At 25.5% G+C, this 19,047-nt stretch overlaps 3 protein-coding genes across 7 annotated transcripts; 2 read left to right on the top strand and 1 right to left on the bottom strand.

Moving 5' to 3' along the window:
- Positions 1-1,269: 1,269 nt before the first annotated feature.
- Positions 1,270-6,959, top strand: LOC112596603 (ras-related protein Rab-14-like). 5 transcript variants are annotated; one of them, XM_025342364.1, is made up of 8 exons: positions 1,270-1,373; positions 2,301-2,427; positions 2,513-2,639; positions 2,705-2,822; positions 5,619-5,737; positions 5,818-5,886; positions 6,751-6,851; positions 6,918-6,959. In XM_025342364.1, exons 2-7 carry the CDS (start codon positions 2,328-2,330, stop codon positions 6,848-6,850), a joined length of 633 nt encoding a protein of 210 aa, XP_025198149.1. In that variant the 5' UTR covers positions 1,270-1,373; positions 2,301-2,327; the 3' UTR covers position 6,851; positions 6,918-6,959. The 5 variants fall into 5 exon arrangements, with proteins under 5 accessions (XP_025198149.1, XP_025198153.1, XP_025198151.1 ...); XM_025342368.1 differs by lacking the exon at positions 1,270-1,373 and adding an exon at positions 1,380-1,468; XM_025342366.1 differs by lacking the exon at positions 1,270-1,373 and adding an exon at positions 1,386-1,472.
- A 5,304-nt stretch (positions 6,960-12,263) lies between these two features.
- Positions 12,264-14,604, bottom strand: LOC112596580 (nucleoporin Nup43-like). The gene is made up of 7 exons (XM_025342340.1): positions 14,365-14,604; positions 14,182-14,295; positions 13,746-13,882; positions 13,445-13,566; positions 13,184-13,329; positions 12,864-13,122; positions 12,264-12,459 (listed from the first exon to the last, which is right to left on the bottom strand). Exons 1-7 carry the CDS (start codon positions 14,482-14,484, stop codon positions 12,281-12,283), a joined length of 1,077 nt encoding a protein of 358 aa, XP_025198125.1. The 5' UTR covers positions 14,485-14,604; the 3' UTR covers positions 12,264-12,280.
- A 1,317-nt stretch (positions 14,605-15,921) lies between these two features.
- On the top strand, positions 15,922-17,320 carry LOC112596632 (guanine nucleotide-binding protein-like 3 homolog). Its single transcript, XM_025342394.1, has 4 exons — positions 15,922-15,943; positions 16,056-16,143; positions 16,294-16,462; positions 17,256-17,320. The coding sequence occupies exons 1-4, from the start codon at positions 15,922-15,924 to the stop codon at positions 17,277-17,279; spliced, it is 303 nt and encodes a 100-aa protein (XP_025198179.1). The 3' UTR covers positions 17,280-17,320.
- Positions 17,321-19,047: the final 1,727 nt, after the last annotated feature.

Raw genomic sequence — 19,047 nt, 5'->3', positions numbered from 1 at the left:
ATTTCATATTTTCAGCATCTATATAATTTATAAAAAATGTATATTAGTTTTTGATATTTATATTACAATACCTTTCTAACTTTTAATTCAGTGGCTTAATTATTATTAATACGTAGACAAACAGGCAACAGCAGTTGAACATTGAACAGTAGCCAATACATAAATTACTAATTATTATACTGTTGTGTACGTTATTAACAATTTTATAATTATTAATACCGCGAATTTCTATCAAACGAATATATTTTTATTTTATAAGTACCTACAAAGATGCAACTTTTCTGTGTATTATAATATAATATGTTATAGGTAGGATCATAGTAAATAATTTTTAGACTTCTATTATTTTTTATTAGATTTTTTAGTTAGGTAAAGTTAGATTTCCAACAATGTTGATTACTTTTATTAAATTTTATGGAAATTTCGTCAATTTTAATAATATTATTGCAAAATACTTTGTAACAGTGTTTAATGTGTTTTTATTAAAGTATACAGGAGAATAATGTAATTTCTTCGTTTTTAACATAGTTTACGTAAAACTATGAAACATGTTTTTTTAATTTTCAATATATTTTTGTGATTTCAAACGCATTCTATCATGAGGTTTTATAATTTTATATTTTTTATATTCATAGCACTAGTCACAGCGTTAAAATCGTTTATAATGTACCAACGAACAACAATTAACACGACTGTTGTATTATGTTAAGAAGTGGGAAGACATATCGGTCGGTATCGGTTCCAGAACCACTATAGTAGAGGAGAGAAGCTTTTATCCAAGCTCGGCGCCTTATGGTTGAAATTTTCTACTCCGCCAAACAATGTACACGCTGTGACGTCGTCTGTATAGATGCAGTCCCCTGGCGTGTCGACGCTTTACGGCTTTGCAGCCCCGTCCGGTGACCAAATATTCGGACAGCCATTAACCGCCGATCACCACTAATGACACCGAACGATCGTAAAAAATTCCTGTACACTGCAGGCTAGACGTACCCATTGTTCGTTATCGTGTTTAATTATTATTATCGTACCTATTGCACACAAAACAACGCATTAAAAATCAATAATAACAGTATTATCAATAACATAATATACCTACGCAATACGTATAATAATTATTACGAGCAACGAGCGGATACGATTGCCAACGACGACCGATATCGCGACGATCACGTCTGGCGTGTACAGCACATCGACGGGCGGGGCCGCGTGGATGGTGGGGAACCGGGCGGCCGCCGCCGTCGCGTCATCAGTCGATCACTCAACGCGCTTGCCGTCGGGATCGTACGACTTACTGCGCCGCCGTTCTTATCAAGTAATCCCGATTTCAATATTCGCAATTGCTAGCGGTGAGCTGCTGTATCGTTTCCACCGTACGTATTGTTTCATAATAATATATCACAACTTATATCACGACGACGTCGAATATCAAAATAACAAACGTCAGTCGACCGAGACGTGCGATACCGTAGGTAAAAAAAGTACTCAGTAGTGCGCGGCCAACGACAATCGATTTAATAATATTGTTATAAAAGTACGGATACAGTAGATACTGCTACGACTTGAATTGCGTATGCCCCAAGTGCAGATTAATAATTTTTATTTACGATCTACCTCGGGCCGCCACGATAACAACAATCGTGTAATCGTCGACTTAGCAATAATATTGTTTTCCACCATAATCCACCTACAGATCTGTCGCCGCCGTCGACTTGATTGTTCGTTTTTTAATTATTTTATTTCTCGCGCACGTTCGTTTGTGTGTGTGTGTGTGTGTGTATGTCTGTGTGTTTTTGTTTGTTGTCGTTCGCGCGCCCGCGCGCATCGTACAAAGCATAATAATATTTTTTAACATAACTAACACAGTGAGACTTATTGTCTCACGCAGAACGACCGCGTACGTGTTTCTTCCGATATCGGCGTCCAAAAACGAACGGTAGGTTTTAACAAATTATATCTGCCTCCGTGTTCCGATCGACTTGTTACACACCGAGAAACAAAACATTGTTTCCCCGCCGTATATCTGAATAACTCGCTCACCAGCCCTACACGACTACTTCTTTATAGCGTCGTATCCATCTGGACGTAAATAAAACACGTCACCGTCGTTGTTCGCTTCCCATTCAGGCGCGTAAATGTAACTATGCAAGTGATTATCCGAACACCGTCACCGTTCACCCTCCCCACCCATTAACTACTGACATGATACTCTAATGTTCCTCGGTGTTCACATACACTTTTCGTTGCCACTCCCCTCCATAGTTTGTATATTTAATCGGTTTATTGATGATCTGTTGCAGAATTCAAAAAGCATCCCTGCATCTAAGATGTCTTCTTCACAGTATTCATACATATTCAAGTACATCATAGTCGGAGATATGGGTGTCGGTAAATCGTGTTTACTGCACCAATTCACCGAACAAAAGTGTAAGTGTCAATTTCACAGCAAAAATGGAATACTTCCAAGCATTTGTCGAAGTACTTACTTATCTTTATTTATCTACGTATCCAGTCACTGCCGATTGCCCGCACACAATTGGCGTAGAATTCGGAACAAGAATCATTGAAGTGTCTGGAAAAAAAATTAAACTTCAGATTTGGGACACGGCAGGACAAGAACGTTTCCGAGCAGTGACGAGGTTCAACTTTTTACAAGTATACCTTTGTACTATGAAAATTATATCTATTTTGCTACGTTGTTTAGATCGTACTATCGCGGAGCAGCTGGTGCATTGATGGTATATGACATAACCAGACGTTCTTCTTATAATCATTTGAGTAGTTGGTTATCTGATACTCGCAATCTTACAAATCCAGGAACTGTAAGTTTTTAAAGTTCAATATGATTTTTAGTTATCAAAATATTCGTACCAAATACATTTTAACAGAATTTTATCATTATAGCATGACAGTACCTATTCTATTTACATAGAAGTATATAATTGCTGTTTTATTTTAATAATTATCTAAATATAAAATTACTCATTGGCATAACTTCAGGAAATTTTAAAGGTAGGAAATTAAAAATTACTTCAGCAAATAAAAATTTTTAATACTACCTATCTGATAAAATTGAAAATAGTTTTCAATTTATTGCTGCTTTTTAGATAACACTTTTATTTTATACAAATAGATTTATGTTACTGGCAATAAAGCAATAACAATTTTGAGCATTGTTGGTTTTTCTGTGTTTTTACTAATACTGTATCAAATGTTCAGATTATGTATAATAGTTCACATAGATTGAGAGTGATCCATTAAAACAGCCTGTGATATTTAAATTTATTTATTTTTTATAACTATTGAATGGTTTAAAATTTATTTGAAAATATAAGTTTTGTTTAAACACCTTAGACACCTCCAATACTAAAATAAGTTGTGTTTAGGTATAATAGTTCATTTTTTTCTTTTAATTAGTTGAAAAATAAAGTTGTAATTTATCCTGATAAATGCAGAACATTACTAGTTTAAGAATTAATATCCCACTATCCCAAAGAATTCTGTGACTTAATAATATAATTTTTGAGTGAATTAAAAAATCGATCAGTTTCGCATAATACTTGAACAATTTCCATGATACAATTGAGCTGATAAGAATAATACAAATTGTATATATCTTTACATATCACAAAATATTTAATTGTAAAGTTTACAAACATTTTATCATTTTATTACAAATTAAGTTATGTTTTTATTTCATATAATACCCAATACAACTAATTATTAAATTTGCGTTGCCAATATAAGAAATACAATCTAATGATATTAATTGAAATAAAATACAGGCAATAAATAATTTGTACTTCAATTTTAATAATATTTAATAATTCATATGTATTGATATTAGATACGATAAAATGAGATCGTGGAAGACTGTAAGATTTTTTTAAATTTTAATCTGAACACTTAAAGTGCAAGAAATGAATTAATTTATAGATAGATACTTTGTTTTAAAATATTAATTTTTTTTAATAAATTACTTTCTTGTACACAAATAACATATAAAATATATTATCACATATGACAAAATGCTGATGGATTAAAATTGTCTATTTTAATTTTATTTTGTTTGATAAGATATAATCAAGAAAACTAAGGTAGTTGTTCTGCTATATAGTAGATTTTGGTATAACCCAAGGGTGGACTGGGTATCGAGGGGTCTGGAGGGTTAATCAACTAGACTTATTATTATCACATTTTAATTAATAAATATTTTTAGTTAATAGTGCTCAATTAATTTTATTAATTTGAAAATAAATGGTGTTTTACTTTTATATTTTATACATAAATATGTATAATTTTTATTAATTGAAACTATCAAGGGCTTGGGTGGTGATTGCCCCTTTGCCACCTTCGCCTCTGGTTTTACCTCATTATTAAAATTCACTGTAATGGAAATGTTAAATTTTAATTCAATAATGAATTATTACAAGAAAAAATTAAATAATAATTCTAAATAAAAATGGTATATCATATTTTATTTTTAGAATATTTTATAATTTATTTGTATTAAAATAATAAATTAATTTTTTTATTGGAGGAACCATGTATTAAATTCTCAGGTATTTAAGAAAGAAAAATCATTTTTGCCAAATAATTAAAAACTCTAAATGCTTAAATGCCATTATGTTAAAAATGACTTCTTGTTTGAATTAGACTGTAAGAGTACAATATTTCAAGTTATTACAGTTAATATTTTTGGTGGAATTTGTATTATATACCTGTGATTATCTAATGTCATATTTAAAAATCAAATAATCTAAAAAAAAAAATTATGTGGTTTGAAGCTGAACTTTTTTTTTAGTTTTAGTAAAATTATAATGGAAATTAATATAGTTTTCAAGCTTTTAGCTTAAAAATAAAATTAAAATATACTATTATATGTAAATTGAAAATATTATAAAAAACATTAAATATCTAAAAGATGCTAATTTTAATATTTACGAAAGTCTTAAGTATCTAGTATTTTACTCCTTATCCCTACTTCCAAACCATCCTAACCTAATGATTGAAGTAGTTTTACTGTTTCCAAGAGGAATGGCGTACAAAATAAAGGTATTATTGTAAATCTGATACAATTATCAAAAAAGAATCTGTAACATAAATAATAAACAAATAACTATATTTAATTTTACAAATTTTCTCAATTTTATCTTTCAGTTATTATTTGATAATTAACCAAACATAGTGTTCATTATTAAAGCATATATTACTAAATTTGTTTCTATTGTTATGTTTAGGTTATTAATACATAATACATGCAGTAATTTGTACTTTATAATCTATTATTGGTTAAATTTAATATGAAATATGTACTTAAAAGATATTTTTTAACCAACTATTCTATATCTTTTATATTATAAAGTAAGCATTATCAAAATAGTTCTTAATTTTATTTAAATTTGAATTAAAAAATCCTAAATATTCTGAACTAGTTATGGTATACATTTATAAAAATGTTGTTTGGATAATAATTTTCTTAGATCAATATTAATAAACAATAATAACACAAACACCTACTATGAATTTATAATGTGTGAATATGACTATTTTTTATTTTATTTTATCTTACCAATTAATGTTTCATAGATTAATATTGTATTTAATTTATTGTAAAGGTGATTTATTTGATTGGGAACAAGTTGGATATGGAAAGTAATCGAGATGTGTCCTATGAAGAAGCCAAACAATTTGCTGATGAAAATGGATTAATGTTTTTGGAAGCAAGTGCCAAAACGTAATGATATATGTTTAATAATAGAACTTTTTCGTGTCATTTTTTATTTGATTATTGATAAATTATTTTTTAATATTTAGCGGAGAGTATGTTGAAGATGCTTTCCTTAAAACTGCTCAGATAATTTATGAATGCATTCAAGATGGAAGGTATGTTATACAAAATTATTTAAATGTAATACAATACTTATTAGTGAATTAAAAATGATTTAAACATCTAACACGTTGACTACCAGATGTTTGCCGACAACTCAAGTCATATCAGCGCGTATCAGGCCATATAATTTATACATTAATAAAAATAGCTCCAATTCTTCAATTTAAAAAAAAAGCTTATATTTTTAGAATCTGTTGAAGGAATTTGTTTTTTTGTTTTTTATAAATGTTCAAATTCTTTTTGTCTGTGCCATGGTTCAATATAAATACTATTTCTCCAAGCATTGAAGAATTATATGTATTTAATTTTTCTGATATTAAATTGGGTAGCGGGCAACCCAAGTGGCTTCACATTAATAATATGATTTAGGTCGTCGGCATCCTAAATAACTTCACAATAAAACCATTACTTTCGTTTACTAGTGGGTATTATGAGACAGTCAACGTGTTAATAATTAATATATCGTAAATAAAAAATATTATATAATAATACATATTATTTTTAAGTCTCTTTGAAGGCTGTTAATATTTTTGTGACGTAATAAAGATAGAGAACATTAAGAAAACAAAATTGTGTTGATTAATAAAGAGAGCTGTAATTTGATCATATATTATACTTACACTTAATGGTTGTTAATAATTATTAAAACCATTTAAATATTTTGAAAAAAAATATAATCTACTCTTATGAACTTCATAAAAAATTTATATAATTTTTACATATGACTTATCAAATTTTCAAAAATGAATTTTTTTATATACCAATATATATTTGCTTTACTCAAAATTTAAAATATTATTTATAATGTAACACTATTTCAAAAAAAATTTATTCATATCTTGTTTTTTATATTATAGACTTGATTTGAATGCTGCTGATTCTGGAGTACAACAGAAAATCCTTCAATGTGAAGCCAATACAAATGTGGAAAAAGATAAATCTTGTATGCAATGTTAAGGTAATTAGATATTTATTATTAATATTCATCATTAATAACAATTAATTAATTAATTTTTATTTTCAGTAAAATATTGTTGGATGGAATCTTTTATTTCTATATTATTTTATGATATGTGCTATTTTTTTCTGTCTTAAATTATAATAAGTTTCGTAACATTCTTTATTCATAGATATTATTTATTATCAATTTATTTTATATCTATTGAATTGTAAACAAATCCACATTTGCCCACTCATATATATATATGTATATATATATATATTATTTATATATACCTTAGTTGTTTTAAAACTTATTTTTAATTTATATAATTATTATTAACTTTCTCAACTAAAGATAAATATATTATAAGAAATTGTTAATCAATTTGTATTAAGTACATTTATATTAATGTCACATATTATAAATGTATGCATATCTAACGTATGAAATGAATGTATTTAATATATTATAAAAACATTTTTTTTTTTTTTTGGTAAATGCTTTAATAGTCTTTAAGTATTATTTTTACTATTTTCACTTATGTTGTTTACCAAAATCAAATTCAAAACTTAATTCTTTTATTGTCCTATAATATTATTTATTGTTGTTTAAAACATCTTAGTTTTTACTCTTGTAAGTTATAATTTACAGTTCACCATCAACCATTTTTTAAGTTAAAATTCTTAAAATGTAACTTAAACTTTTAAATCAAAATTGATTTAATTAATCAATTCATAATTGTCATCAAAAATACTTATAACCAACAAGAATTTGATTATATATTTTTAATATTTATTTTCCATTTGAGTAAAGTATTTTTAGTTTTCTGATATATTATAAAGTTAGAATATATGTCTCACTAAATATTATAGTAATAAGATTTAATTTGTAAGTCATTAACCTTTAGATCAACAGATCTAATTACCACAAAAATCATATTATTCTAAGAAAAAAAAATTAAATACACAATTCATTCAGTAAAATTCAAGATTGAAATTTTAAATGATGAGTGTTACATAATTTTATCATTTTAGAAATTTCGAGAGTAATTTGTGTTAAATAATATATTAAGTATAAAAAAAAACAAAATGTATCTTATAAGACAAAACATGTTGATATCGCTTTTAATTCACGGTCAATAGTTATTATTGTCAAATGAATTTATCAAATCTTAATCTTATTCATTGCATATGTTTTATGTGCTAAACAAAACTATTAATCCATATTTTAAAATTATATTTATAATTTTTATGTAAACTATTTATATTACCTTCAGGGGTTTTTATAAAAATATACTATTTAAATTTTATTCTACATAATTAATTAAATAAAAATAATATAATTTCTAACCTGTAGTTTTTGATTTACCCATTTTATTTAGCTGATAACATTTTTGTACAATTGTACATTAGTATTATTATTATTTGTATTTAGGATAAACACATGAAAAGTAACTTGTAAAAAACAAAATTTTTGTATGAAAGGTATAATATTTTCATATTACAGAAGTAGTAAAAACTCAAGTTTTCTAATTAAAATTATTGAAAATTAAATATATAAAGACAATATATTAGTTGCTCAATACTTCTCTAAATTGAATGGGACTAAAGCAAAAAAAATTTTCTCGTTTATCTTTTAATTCACAGTTATATATAGTACTTTCATTTCATTTATCTGTTGATCTATCAGTATTTACAATATTTTATATGTTTTGGTTTATAGCTAAAGCCAAGGTTCATATGCAATTCATATTTTTAAGTTTATGACTTAGAATAATGCTATTCAAAAATATATAATTTTCATGATGTAAGACTCAAGTTCATATGTATTTTTACATTGTTTAGAAGATAAAAAAATGCATGAAGTTAAATTGTTTATATAATTATATAAATGTGGTTATTATTTATTATTGAAAGACTGATTTACAATCTATATTTTCAATTATATAGTAAGTAAATAAGATGACATATACAGAATATATAACAATAAATTATGATTTGATGAGAAAGGATATCCATTAATAGAATCTTTCAGAATTTTATTTTTGAACCAATAAGATGTGACACCAATGTCTTGACAGTGTGAAAGATGACCAAGGAGTGTAAGTTAGAATAAGAAAGAAATATAAGGATTTAAATGGTACAAATTTTGTGAATAACATTTTGTTTAGTTTTTTTTAGCTAATTGATCGACAGTATCTATATTTAAGTTATTGTGTAGTGCTTTGTTTGTTGTACACCACTGTGCTCAGGCTATGAGATGGAAGCAAATAATAAATCTGAGTATGAATTTAATGTGTTGTTGAATGATTTATCCCAAACCTAAATTGCAAGTTGGGTATTATGTCTTAGGAATTTGTTTGTATATAACTTAACAAATACTTATTAATATAGTTAATATTTTTAATTGTAATTTTTTTAATAGTTCTAAAATTTTAGAATGAATATTCTTAAAAATAACCTTGGACAAAAAATTGGATTAATTTATAAATAGGATGAAATCGACAAACTATCAGTTTAAAATTTTTCTAATTTTAAATACTTAAAAATTGTACTGTGTTATGACGTGACATTACTATAGAGATGAAATTTTTCATTAGATAGAACATAAGACTAAAAATTAAAATCTTAAATCAGTTTTTGTTATTTTTTAACAATGTATAATTTAAAATAATATTACATTACACAATATTTTATTTAAATAAGTAAGTATTAATACTATTTATTATTTTTAAAATATGTTTTTGACTTTAGAAAATATAAGTATAAATTTTAATATTAAATAATTTTGAAAATATGTTTAAATAAGTGAATTTTTTATGTTATACTGTACTACTATGTATTTTTAACACATCCACAGAAAACATTTTTAAAAAAGTATTAAAGTACAATTTACTAGTAAAATACACCTATGATGTTCATAATACATTTTATAATAATAAAAATAATTGAATAATAGTATTGATAAATGTATTCAACAACTCAATAAGATTTACATAAAATCTAAATTTTTTTTAAACTACTTTTGATTGCACTTCCGGTTAAATTAATAACAAGACTTGAATTAATTTTTATTTAATTTATTAGATGTTAATGTGTGTGTTAAAATATCTATACAATTTTGTATAAAATGTAAATAACTGTAAAGTTACTTAATAATCAAACCAGTATATAAATGTATATTTTTAAGATTAATTGTATAAAAGTTGAAAACCAATAGCAAATATATTTTAATATTATTCTAAAATACTAATGATCAATGATAAATTTATTTCTGTCACGACTCATAGAAACTATATCTTTTACACATTGAGGTCGAGTAGGGAAAAATGTATTAAACTTGAGTTTTTTTTTTATTGGTTTATTCTTATTTGTATTCTATTTATTCTTTAACATTTCTTCTCAGCTAGTTTTCGATAAAATCGGTCTTGTTATTTTGAGACATTTGAAATTTTCAATTTGAGACTTTTTTTTTATAATTAGTTAAATCTAATAAAATGTCTGTTAGCACGTAAATTAGTTTGATAATTTAATACAAGGTAAGTTGTTTTTATTGCAATTCAATTGATACAAAAGTTGTTATTTTTTTGAAAAAAACTTTGATCTAGCTATATTGTATTTTTATTTAATGTTAGAATACTTAAAAACGATTCATTCGATCAAACGTGCTACTTCATGCACTTTTATTATCGTGTTTAATTTATTAAAAATGTACAAATCTATATGAATATCTGTAGATTCAGATAGTCTATTGGCTAGGAATGTCTTACTTTATTATTATTAATAAAAAATAACACAATTTTAACCTATGCCATTTCAAATTAAAAAAAAAATCATATATACCACTGTCTAAGTACTTATTTTTACTTTCCACTATTATTAGTAATATTAAACGCTTAAATATATATATATCTGTGTTATAAATTGTAAACTTTAATTTATTTTATAATAGGTATAAAGGATCAGTATTAATCATGTACAAGCATAATATATACTGCCCAATGCACATACATATGCTATACATACATCGTACCAACATAATATAATTTATAATATTACCTTATATATTAGGTGTAGTTTGACATTTGTCATTTGATGTTTATACGTAAATGTGATTTGAACCATCAATATTAGTTAGTTATTTACATTTTGTATTCTTGTACCTGACCAACATTTTAGTAAATTTTAACGTTAATTTTTAACAATTACTTATAAATTAGGATCTAAGTTTTAGATAATAATCTGTAATACATTTTAACCATTTTTAGTAATAACTAATCGATTAATTATTGTCCATCTCCTATGATCATACATTCATGTGTATGTTCCATACTTTATACTATTATGTCTACCGACTAACCAAGCACTGATGGTATATAAAGAAACTCTAAACCCTCGTCATTAATATTTCCTTCAACTTCGTTAAATTAAGAATTTAAAATAATATTTTTATGTGATTTTTTTTTAATAATTGTTTTAATGGTATTTTTCGTTGTACCTTGTATTTATTTTACACTACAAGATTCTATAAAATGTTTTGTGATTCAATGGTTTTAAAATTAAGCTAAATCTTATGATTTAGTACAACATGGACAGTATGAGACAGAGTCTCCATACAGTATTTCTACTTAGAAACTAACTATCTCTTTTTAAATATGTCTCGGATAGGTACAATGTGTGATTAAATGATACACAACACACTGTCTTACATTTTAATGTGAATATATAAACAATAGGTATTTTAATACCCAATGAAGTGAATAGAGCAATAAAATAGAAAACCACAGGTTAAAATACATCAAATATTCTACTTTTTGTGCTTTCACTGTATTAAAAATGTTTAAACAATGTAGATACTAGGTACTATTGCTTGAAGTAGGTAACTAAAATTTACCGCCAGTATTAACAACTTATAATCGTGTTGTTTAGGTACATTCACATTAAATATTTGAAATGATTAGATAGATGCTTATTTAGAATAATTTTTTAATTTTTTTGTTTGCTTCACTTAGGAGTTAGTAGTTTGTACAACAATACAATATTATACGTGCTTATAATAGTATATAATTAGGTTAGGATCTATAAATGAATGATACATAATATTAAGACTTACTAACTTAAAAATACATTTTGAGAAGACTAGAAATACTTGTGTAATATAATATTACGTTTACATACCTAAGTTTAGTTACTTTCATAACTTTTAGTGTTATAAACATCATACTAAAATCTCAAAGTATTTCAACATGTTTATAGTAAAAGATTATTTTTAATAATTAAAGGAGAAAATTTAACGGTTTACTGTTTGAACATTTCAAAAAACAACCAGCAAGATTTTAAGAAAAATGGTTTAATTTATTTTTATCAACATAATAAAATTTAAATAAACTTATTCATATTTTTTTTTTTTTTTTAATGGTGTGTTTTGTTAAATTATGCTTAAATTTAAAGTTTAAGATTACGTTGAAAGTAAACTGCTTCATTGTCAGCACCACAAATAATTTGTTGTTTTTGTATATCCAATGAATTTATTGGCATATAAATTGGTTGTATCACGTCATTGATTGACAATTGTGTTTTTATCTTTTCCGTGTTCACCCAAAAATTTGAATATTCCATATCCCCTAAAACATTAATTTAATTAAACTACAATTAAAATTATAAAACTATCATCATTCATGAACGTTTTAATTCTTATTATGGGCAAAACTAGGCTTAGTTACATTGACAATTTTTTAAGGTCAGCAGCAATCATGATTGCTACCAAGTCAATCCTATTTTGTACATCGAGTGCGTTGTGCCTTATCTGATGCAACTATTGTATATAATAGATTATCCTGTTTTAATTTTTACATAAATATTCTATAACAGATCAAGACTTTATTTTTAAATATTACGATTGAGAATCAGTATAATTTGATTTAGACCACATAAAAAAAATTATCATTTTATAATTATTTTTTATTATGTGTCATAAAATGTGTTAATTGTCTCATTAGTTTTAATACCCATATACAAATCTATATACCTAAGTCAATACGACGCATATGAGATTGTTTAGAACTCCATTGTAATAATCTTCCTCCAAACGAACACGTAAACAAATGGTCTGGTTCTAAAGGGTGGAATGCTATCTCAGCAAGTGATGATACATCACCACTACTCATAGTTGTTAATAAGCTGTTAGTTCTCATGTCCCAAACACCAATATCTCCTTCTTCAGAACCAGTGAAAATAAAATGCTTTTGACAAGGATGTTGAGCAATACATGTTATTGGCACTTGAGTCTAAAATTCAGATGTATAAAGTATTTTGTATGAAACATTACATGATTATTATTAATATTACCTGAGAGAAATTATTGATGTTGGCAGTTATACTACTTTTAGCAACTCGTAAATCCCAAACTTTCATTTGGCTTAGTGAATTGCAGCACAGAACTTCATTATCAGTTAAGAAACAAATGCATGTTAAAGGTGAGCTACATATGCCTTCTAAATAATTAAACATTCATATTACATGTAAATATTTATTAAAAATTAAAATTCTTGAATTATTAAAAAAATATTTAACTAGTTAAATTAACAAATCAATAAAATATTAACTTACCTAAAACTTGATGAATTTGTTTAGTGTTTAATGATATGACATTAAGTTTATAATCATCACCAATAGTTGCTAATGTATAGTTACATATAGCAAGATCTTTGCAAGAGCATCTCTGTCCTTCGCTGTAAATAATAATATATTAAATTCAAGTCATGCTAGCAAAGGAAATTAGATCACAGCATTAATTCATAGGTATTTTCTGGTTAAAATTATTAATTTAAAAATGATAACTATTCAATATAATTACTATAACACATATAAATGATCCAAATACCAAAGTAAAATACAATTATAAACTTACCCAATTGAATGTAGAGTTTCCCAAGCCATTACTTCATCAAGATGGATATTAGAATCTTCTTCATTCTCGCCAATGACACGATATACTTTAACTGCTCCATTGTCAGTACTAACAGCTATAAATTTGTTGTCAAAAAACTAAAAACAACAATAAATAATATTTAGTTAATCTAATAAAAACTGTATAGCATTTATTATTATTAAATAAATAAATAATTTAAAACATCAATAACTGTAAATAAGTTATCAATAGTTTATTAAATTTATTAATGTCAATAATAAGAGAAAATTAGAGTGCACATCTATATATGTGTGCGACTCGATGGAATAAGAATATTTCATCTTTATCCTATTAAAAGACTTCACTAGTCTACACTTAATCAACCATTACTAACTGTTGTAAACGTGAATAATACTAATATTATTATTATGCATACTCTTATTTGTGTAACATTTCCGTTTTGATGTACACTATCCAAAAGTTTTGGAGGAAAATCTTTGACGTGATTTTCTTTTTCTGAAGTCAGTCCCCACAACTCCAATACATTATCCTGTAATAGGGAAAAAAACAAATTAAACGCTCGTGTATATTAATCTACATACCAATCTATTAATCTCACCTCTTCGTTGTCCCATGAACCGGTGACAAACATTGTCGATGCCATCAGGTCATTGGGCTTCCATCTCACCTTATTTACCTTTTTACCGATAAATTCTGCAAACATGCTCACATTACTCATTGTTGTAGTTCGATGCGTTTAGGTCGGATTTCCTAAAGTCTATATGGATATTAAAAAAAGCTCTTCGAAATAATCCAATACGTCTAATGGCTTTACAGAATACCAAACATTTCAGTATTAGTTTATAATTATATATTCAGTCATCGAGATTAGAGATCCGATAAATAGCTCCCTCTTCAACTGAAGTTATCGTCGTAAATTGAGCGATTGATAAGATAATAATACCAACACAGAATTACTATAACGAATTAAAACATCAAGATAAAAAATAAAAATGTTATTTACAACGTGGTTATTTCATAGACATTATTTGAAAATTATAAATATTTTGATTCTATATGTGATTTATGGTTTTTCTCATTATTCTGAGTCTTCGTTCTAATCATATATAAGGTATTTTATATAAAATATCAACCCTTATCTATTATAATGAAAATTAATTATACGTAAACGTGTCAAGCTACATCAACAGTACATTATATATTTTTATTTATTTTTTTTTTGAACAAATTTGAACCTTGGGTAGTGAAAAAGTTAGTATGTATACAATATTTTCCTTTTAACTTTATTCACATTGCTCAAATTATCTGTGTTAATTTAAATGTATACAATATATTTAAAACTCAGGTAAATCAAAAAATCAAAGAGTATTTCTGAAATGGAAAAAATGTTTGTCACTATTATTTTTTTAAATTACTAAAATTTTATTAAATTCATTACTTGTTGATGTATAATAGTGTATTACTATTATGCAAGTACGTACTATTTATAAAATGAATTAAATTATTGTATGTTTTATATTATTTGTCAATTTATAGGAAAAAAGTAAAAATCAATATGAATAACAAATGTTCAAAAAGCTTCTGCACCTAAAAAAAACCTGAGAAAATACCTGAATCACTTCCTTTATTTCAGACATTAGGTTAGTTTGTAAAAAAAAACCTGAATCTATGCAAGCTGGATTTGTTGAAGTTCGAAGATGTAGAAGAAGAGTCGGCTTATAAAAATGTTGTGAAATTGGATAATAAAACCTTTTAAGATGAATTCAGAAAAGGTTTGTATTTTACTTCAAATTATTTTTGTATTTTAAAAATAATTAAATTTAGTTATTAATTGTTAAGGTAGTTAGTGCTGTTGACGTTGTTTTAAAGGTAGTCGATGCACGTGATTGAATCAGCACAAGACTTTGGAAAAAAACTTGTTGTGGTATTGAACATAACTGACTTGATTCTATCAAAAATAGTTTATGATTGACTGTCCTATTTCAGAGGGCAATTAGGAACTTAAGCATTACCAATTTATACCTAGTACTCAACAATCTAGTTCGCAAATTGGTCGTAGAAAAATGAATCAATGTAAAAAAGATACAGAAAAAGCTGTTAATCTGTGTGTTGGTGCAAAATTAGTTATGACTACTGTCATAGTAACAATGAAAACATGAATTGTTTAGGTGTTGTAAGTAAGAAAATTTTTTAAGAAATAAATTTATAGTAAATTATAGTTAAAATTGTTAATCATAACATCATAATATTATACATATTTACTTTTCTTTTTGTTTTAACTTGTTTTAGGTATGCCTAATGTTGGTAAAAGTAGTTTGATTAATAATTTAAAAAGGTCCAGAACCTGTTCAATTGGAGCTGTTCCTGGTGTAACCAAGTATAATAATTTGATTTTAATTTTACTAAATACAAGCTATAGTTTAAATACCAATAATTAGTTTAAAATAAAATATTGTTTATATATTATGTGAATAAATATAATTGATTGTTTGAATTATTGTTAAAACTGATAGATTTAAAAATTCAGTTTTAGGAACATGCAAGAAATCCAGTTGAATAAACATATTAAATTATTGAATTGTCCAGATATAGTTTTAGACAAAACATCTACTACCAGTAGCGTAAGATTGAAAAATGTTGCAAGTTCTGGAAATATTGAAGAATCTATTACTTGTGCTGCTACAATTGTGAGACATGTAACTAAAGAATAGATATATAATTTATATTATTGCAAATCAGTCATTGTATATTACATAACTCCTAGCTAAAGATATTATTTATTTTATGAACTTTTTTTAGTTGTTTTATCTACTTCTCAAGTATGAAAAAAAAGTTTCGACTAGTAATAAATAATTTTTTTATAGTTTAGGGTGTGCTTTAAGAATTTTATTAAAAAAGAAAAAAAAATTAAAATTAATCTATTATACCAGTAATCGGCAACCTCTTTAAACTTTTGGGTCGCATCCAAAATCAAAAAAGTTTCATAAGCTATATCATGTTACATATAAAATAGGTATTCAATTTAACTGTCATTTAGAGCAGGCCATATGGAATAGTTGTATAGGATTGAGTGGTTTCTAACCACTCTATTATCATCTATTATTGATGTTTTTAGAATCACTAATTTTTCTGATAAATAAAAAATAAAAATAATTCTCAGTACTCAAAACAGTAAATCATTATATTTTAAGCATAGCTTATAAAAATTATTATTTTATGTTACTTACTACCCAACACTGCATGTAAGATATTTTTTTCATTTGTCTATGTATACATTTTAGAAATATCAAATGTGATTTATTATCTAGTTTATTTATTAAAATAAATAAAGATATCTAAATCTAATTAATAGTTGAATATATAAATGTTTATAAGTCGACAAGTCGTACTTGATTGGAGTTTGATGAGTTGCATGTTATTTAATTTGAATTTATTATTTTATTAAATACCGTAATTAAGGAAGTACATTTTAATTTTGTGTTTGAATAGATGCACAAGTTATATAGAATTTGACAATATGAATCATGTGAACACTTTTTGTATTTAAAAGCTAGACGATTTGGAAACGTTGGTTGAAATGAAATTCCAAATATATTTACATCAGCCTGCAGCTTGGTTAAAAATTGGAATTGGTATATATTATAATTTTTTTTTAATATCTTATAATAAATATTTTATTTTAGAGGAAAAATAAAATATAATACTCTTCCAACATAAAATGAAGCAGTCCACTTAAGTGCACAAATTTTTTCTGATGTAATTGGTGTATTTAATTTAGATGATGTACAACGAATATAAACAGAATTCATGGAGGAACTTTACAAGTTTCAACCTCAATCAACTGGCGATGGAGTGATAACAGATACAATGAATACAGATGATAAATCAATGGTATTAGTTGATGATGGTATACTATATGTTATTTAAAATATCCTTGATCTTACTCTCATAAGTTGTAACTTATAGTCCAACATCAGCCATTTTTCAAGTTAAAATTCTTAAAATGTTGTGATTTGAACTTTTAAATCAAAATGTATTTAATTAATCAATTCCTATTTGTCATCAAAAATACTTATAACCAACAAGAATTTAGTTATATATTTTTAATATTTATTTACCATTTGATTAAAGCATTTTTAATTTTCTGATATATTATAAAGTTAGAATATATGTCTCACTAAATATTATAGTGATAAGATTTAATTTGTAAGTCATTAACCTATAGATCAACAGATCTAATTACCACAAAAATCATATTATTTTAAGAAAAAAAAATTAAATACATAATTCAATCAGTAAAATTCAAGATTGAAATTTTTAATGATGAGTGTTACATAATTTTATTATTTAAGAAATTGCAACAGTAATTTGTATTAATTTATATATTAAACATTAAAAAAAAAAACAAGTTGTATCTTATAAGACAAAACATGTTAATATTGCTTTTAATTCACCTTTCAACAGTAAAGTTATTATTTAAAGAGAATTTGTTAAATCTTATAAAGTACTTTTATTTTGTTTATCTGATGATCTTTTAGTATCTACAATACTTCATGTTTTATAACTAAAGCCAAGATTAACATGCAATACACATTTTTAAATATTATATGACTTGAAATAATGCAATTCAAAAATATATGTATTTCATGATGTAAGGCTCTTGAGTTAATATGTATTTTTACATTGTTTAGAATACAAAGAATATATAAAGTCAAATTGTTAAAAAAATTGCTCAATACTTGTTCAGTATTAAAATACATGTAGGTTTACCTATAATGATGAATTATGATTTAATGTGTGTCAATCGCTTTCAAAATTATAAAACAATTAACATTATATAGGTACTGATGTTTGCGGTAGCTGCGCTCAAACATTTGATCTGAATCCTACTAATGACCTTAACGTTTAACAAATCTCTCAAAACGGACAAAAAGCAGAAAAAGAGTAATAATAATAGCAATAATAACGACTGATAACGAAAACGGGCGGTCGGTGGAAATATATTAAATATAACGGCAATACGACATAGGTAAAAAAAAATCTAATTTTCTGATGGGTAGTACCTCACATGGAGCGTCACTTCCAGCGAACAACGGCGCAAACACAACACGTTTTATAATATGAGGAAAGAAGACAAGATAAATTATAGTATTGACGGCATGGTGGCAAAATCCCCACCCAGCCTCTCTATTTAGAAACTAACTAGGTAGGTACCTATCTCTTTTTAAATATGTCTCGGGTAAGTACAATGTGTGATTAGATGATGCATAACACACTATCT

Source organism: Melanaphis sacchari, unplaced genomic scaffold (assembly GCF_002803265.2).
Source record: "Melanaphis sacchari strain LSU unplaced genomic scaffold, SCAv2.0 Contig32_pilon_pilon, whole genome shotgun sequence".
Lineage (NCBI taxonomy): Eukaryota > Metazoa > Arthropoda > Insecta > Hemiptera > Aphididae > Melanaphis > Melanaphis sacchari.
Note: the sequence above shows the minus strand (reverse complement) of the source record. Positions and strands in the feature narration are given on the sequence as shown.

What these genes read in the sequence shown, in the direction of transcription:
- LOC112596603 (XM_025342364.1), top strand. Translation starts at nt 2,328, where the DNA reads ATGTCTTCTTCACAGTATTCATACATATTCAAGTACATCATAGTCGGA. An exon ending in CCAATTCACCGAACAAAAGT is followed by an intron (nt 2,428 to 2,512) that starts GTAAGTGTCAAT and finishes CTACGTATCCAG; the next exon opens with TCACTGCCGATTGCCCGCAC. An exon ending in ATCTTACAAATCCAGGAACT is followed by an intron (nt 2,823 to 5,618) that starts GTAAGTTTTTAA and finishes TTTATTGTAAAG; the next exon opens with GTGATTTATTTGATTGGGAA.
- LOC112596580 (XM_025342340.1), bottom strand. Translation starts at nt 14,484, where the DNA reads ATGAGTAATGTGAGCATGTTTGCAGAATTTATCGGTAAAAAGGTAAAT. An exon ending in GAAATGTTACACAAATAAGA is followed by an intron (nt 13,883 to 14,181) that starts GTATGCATAATA and finishes TGTTGTTTTTAG; the next exon opens with TTTTTTGACAACAAATTTAT. An exon ending in ACATCAATAATTTCTCTCAG is followed by an intron (nt 13,123 to 13,183) that starts GTAATATTAATA and finishes TCTGAATTTTAG; the next exon opens with ACTCAAGTGCCAATAACATG.
- LOC112596632 (XM_025342394.1), top strand. Translation starts at nt 15,922, where the DNA reads ATGAATTGTTTAGGTGTTGTAA. An exon ending in GCTGTTCCTGGTGTAACCAA is followed by an intron (nt 16,144 to 16,293) that starts GTATAATAATTT and finishes TTAAAAATTCAG; the next exon opens with TTTTAGGAACATGCAAGAAA. An exon ending in CTGCTACAATTGTGAGACAT is followed by an intron (nt 16,463 to 17,255) that starts GTAACTAAAGAA and finishes GTGTTTGAATAG; the next exon opens with ATGCACAAGTTATATAGAAT.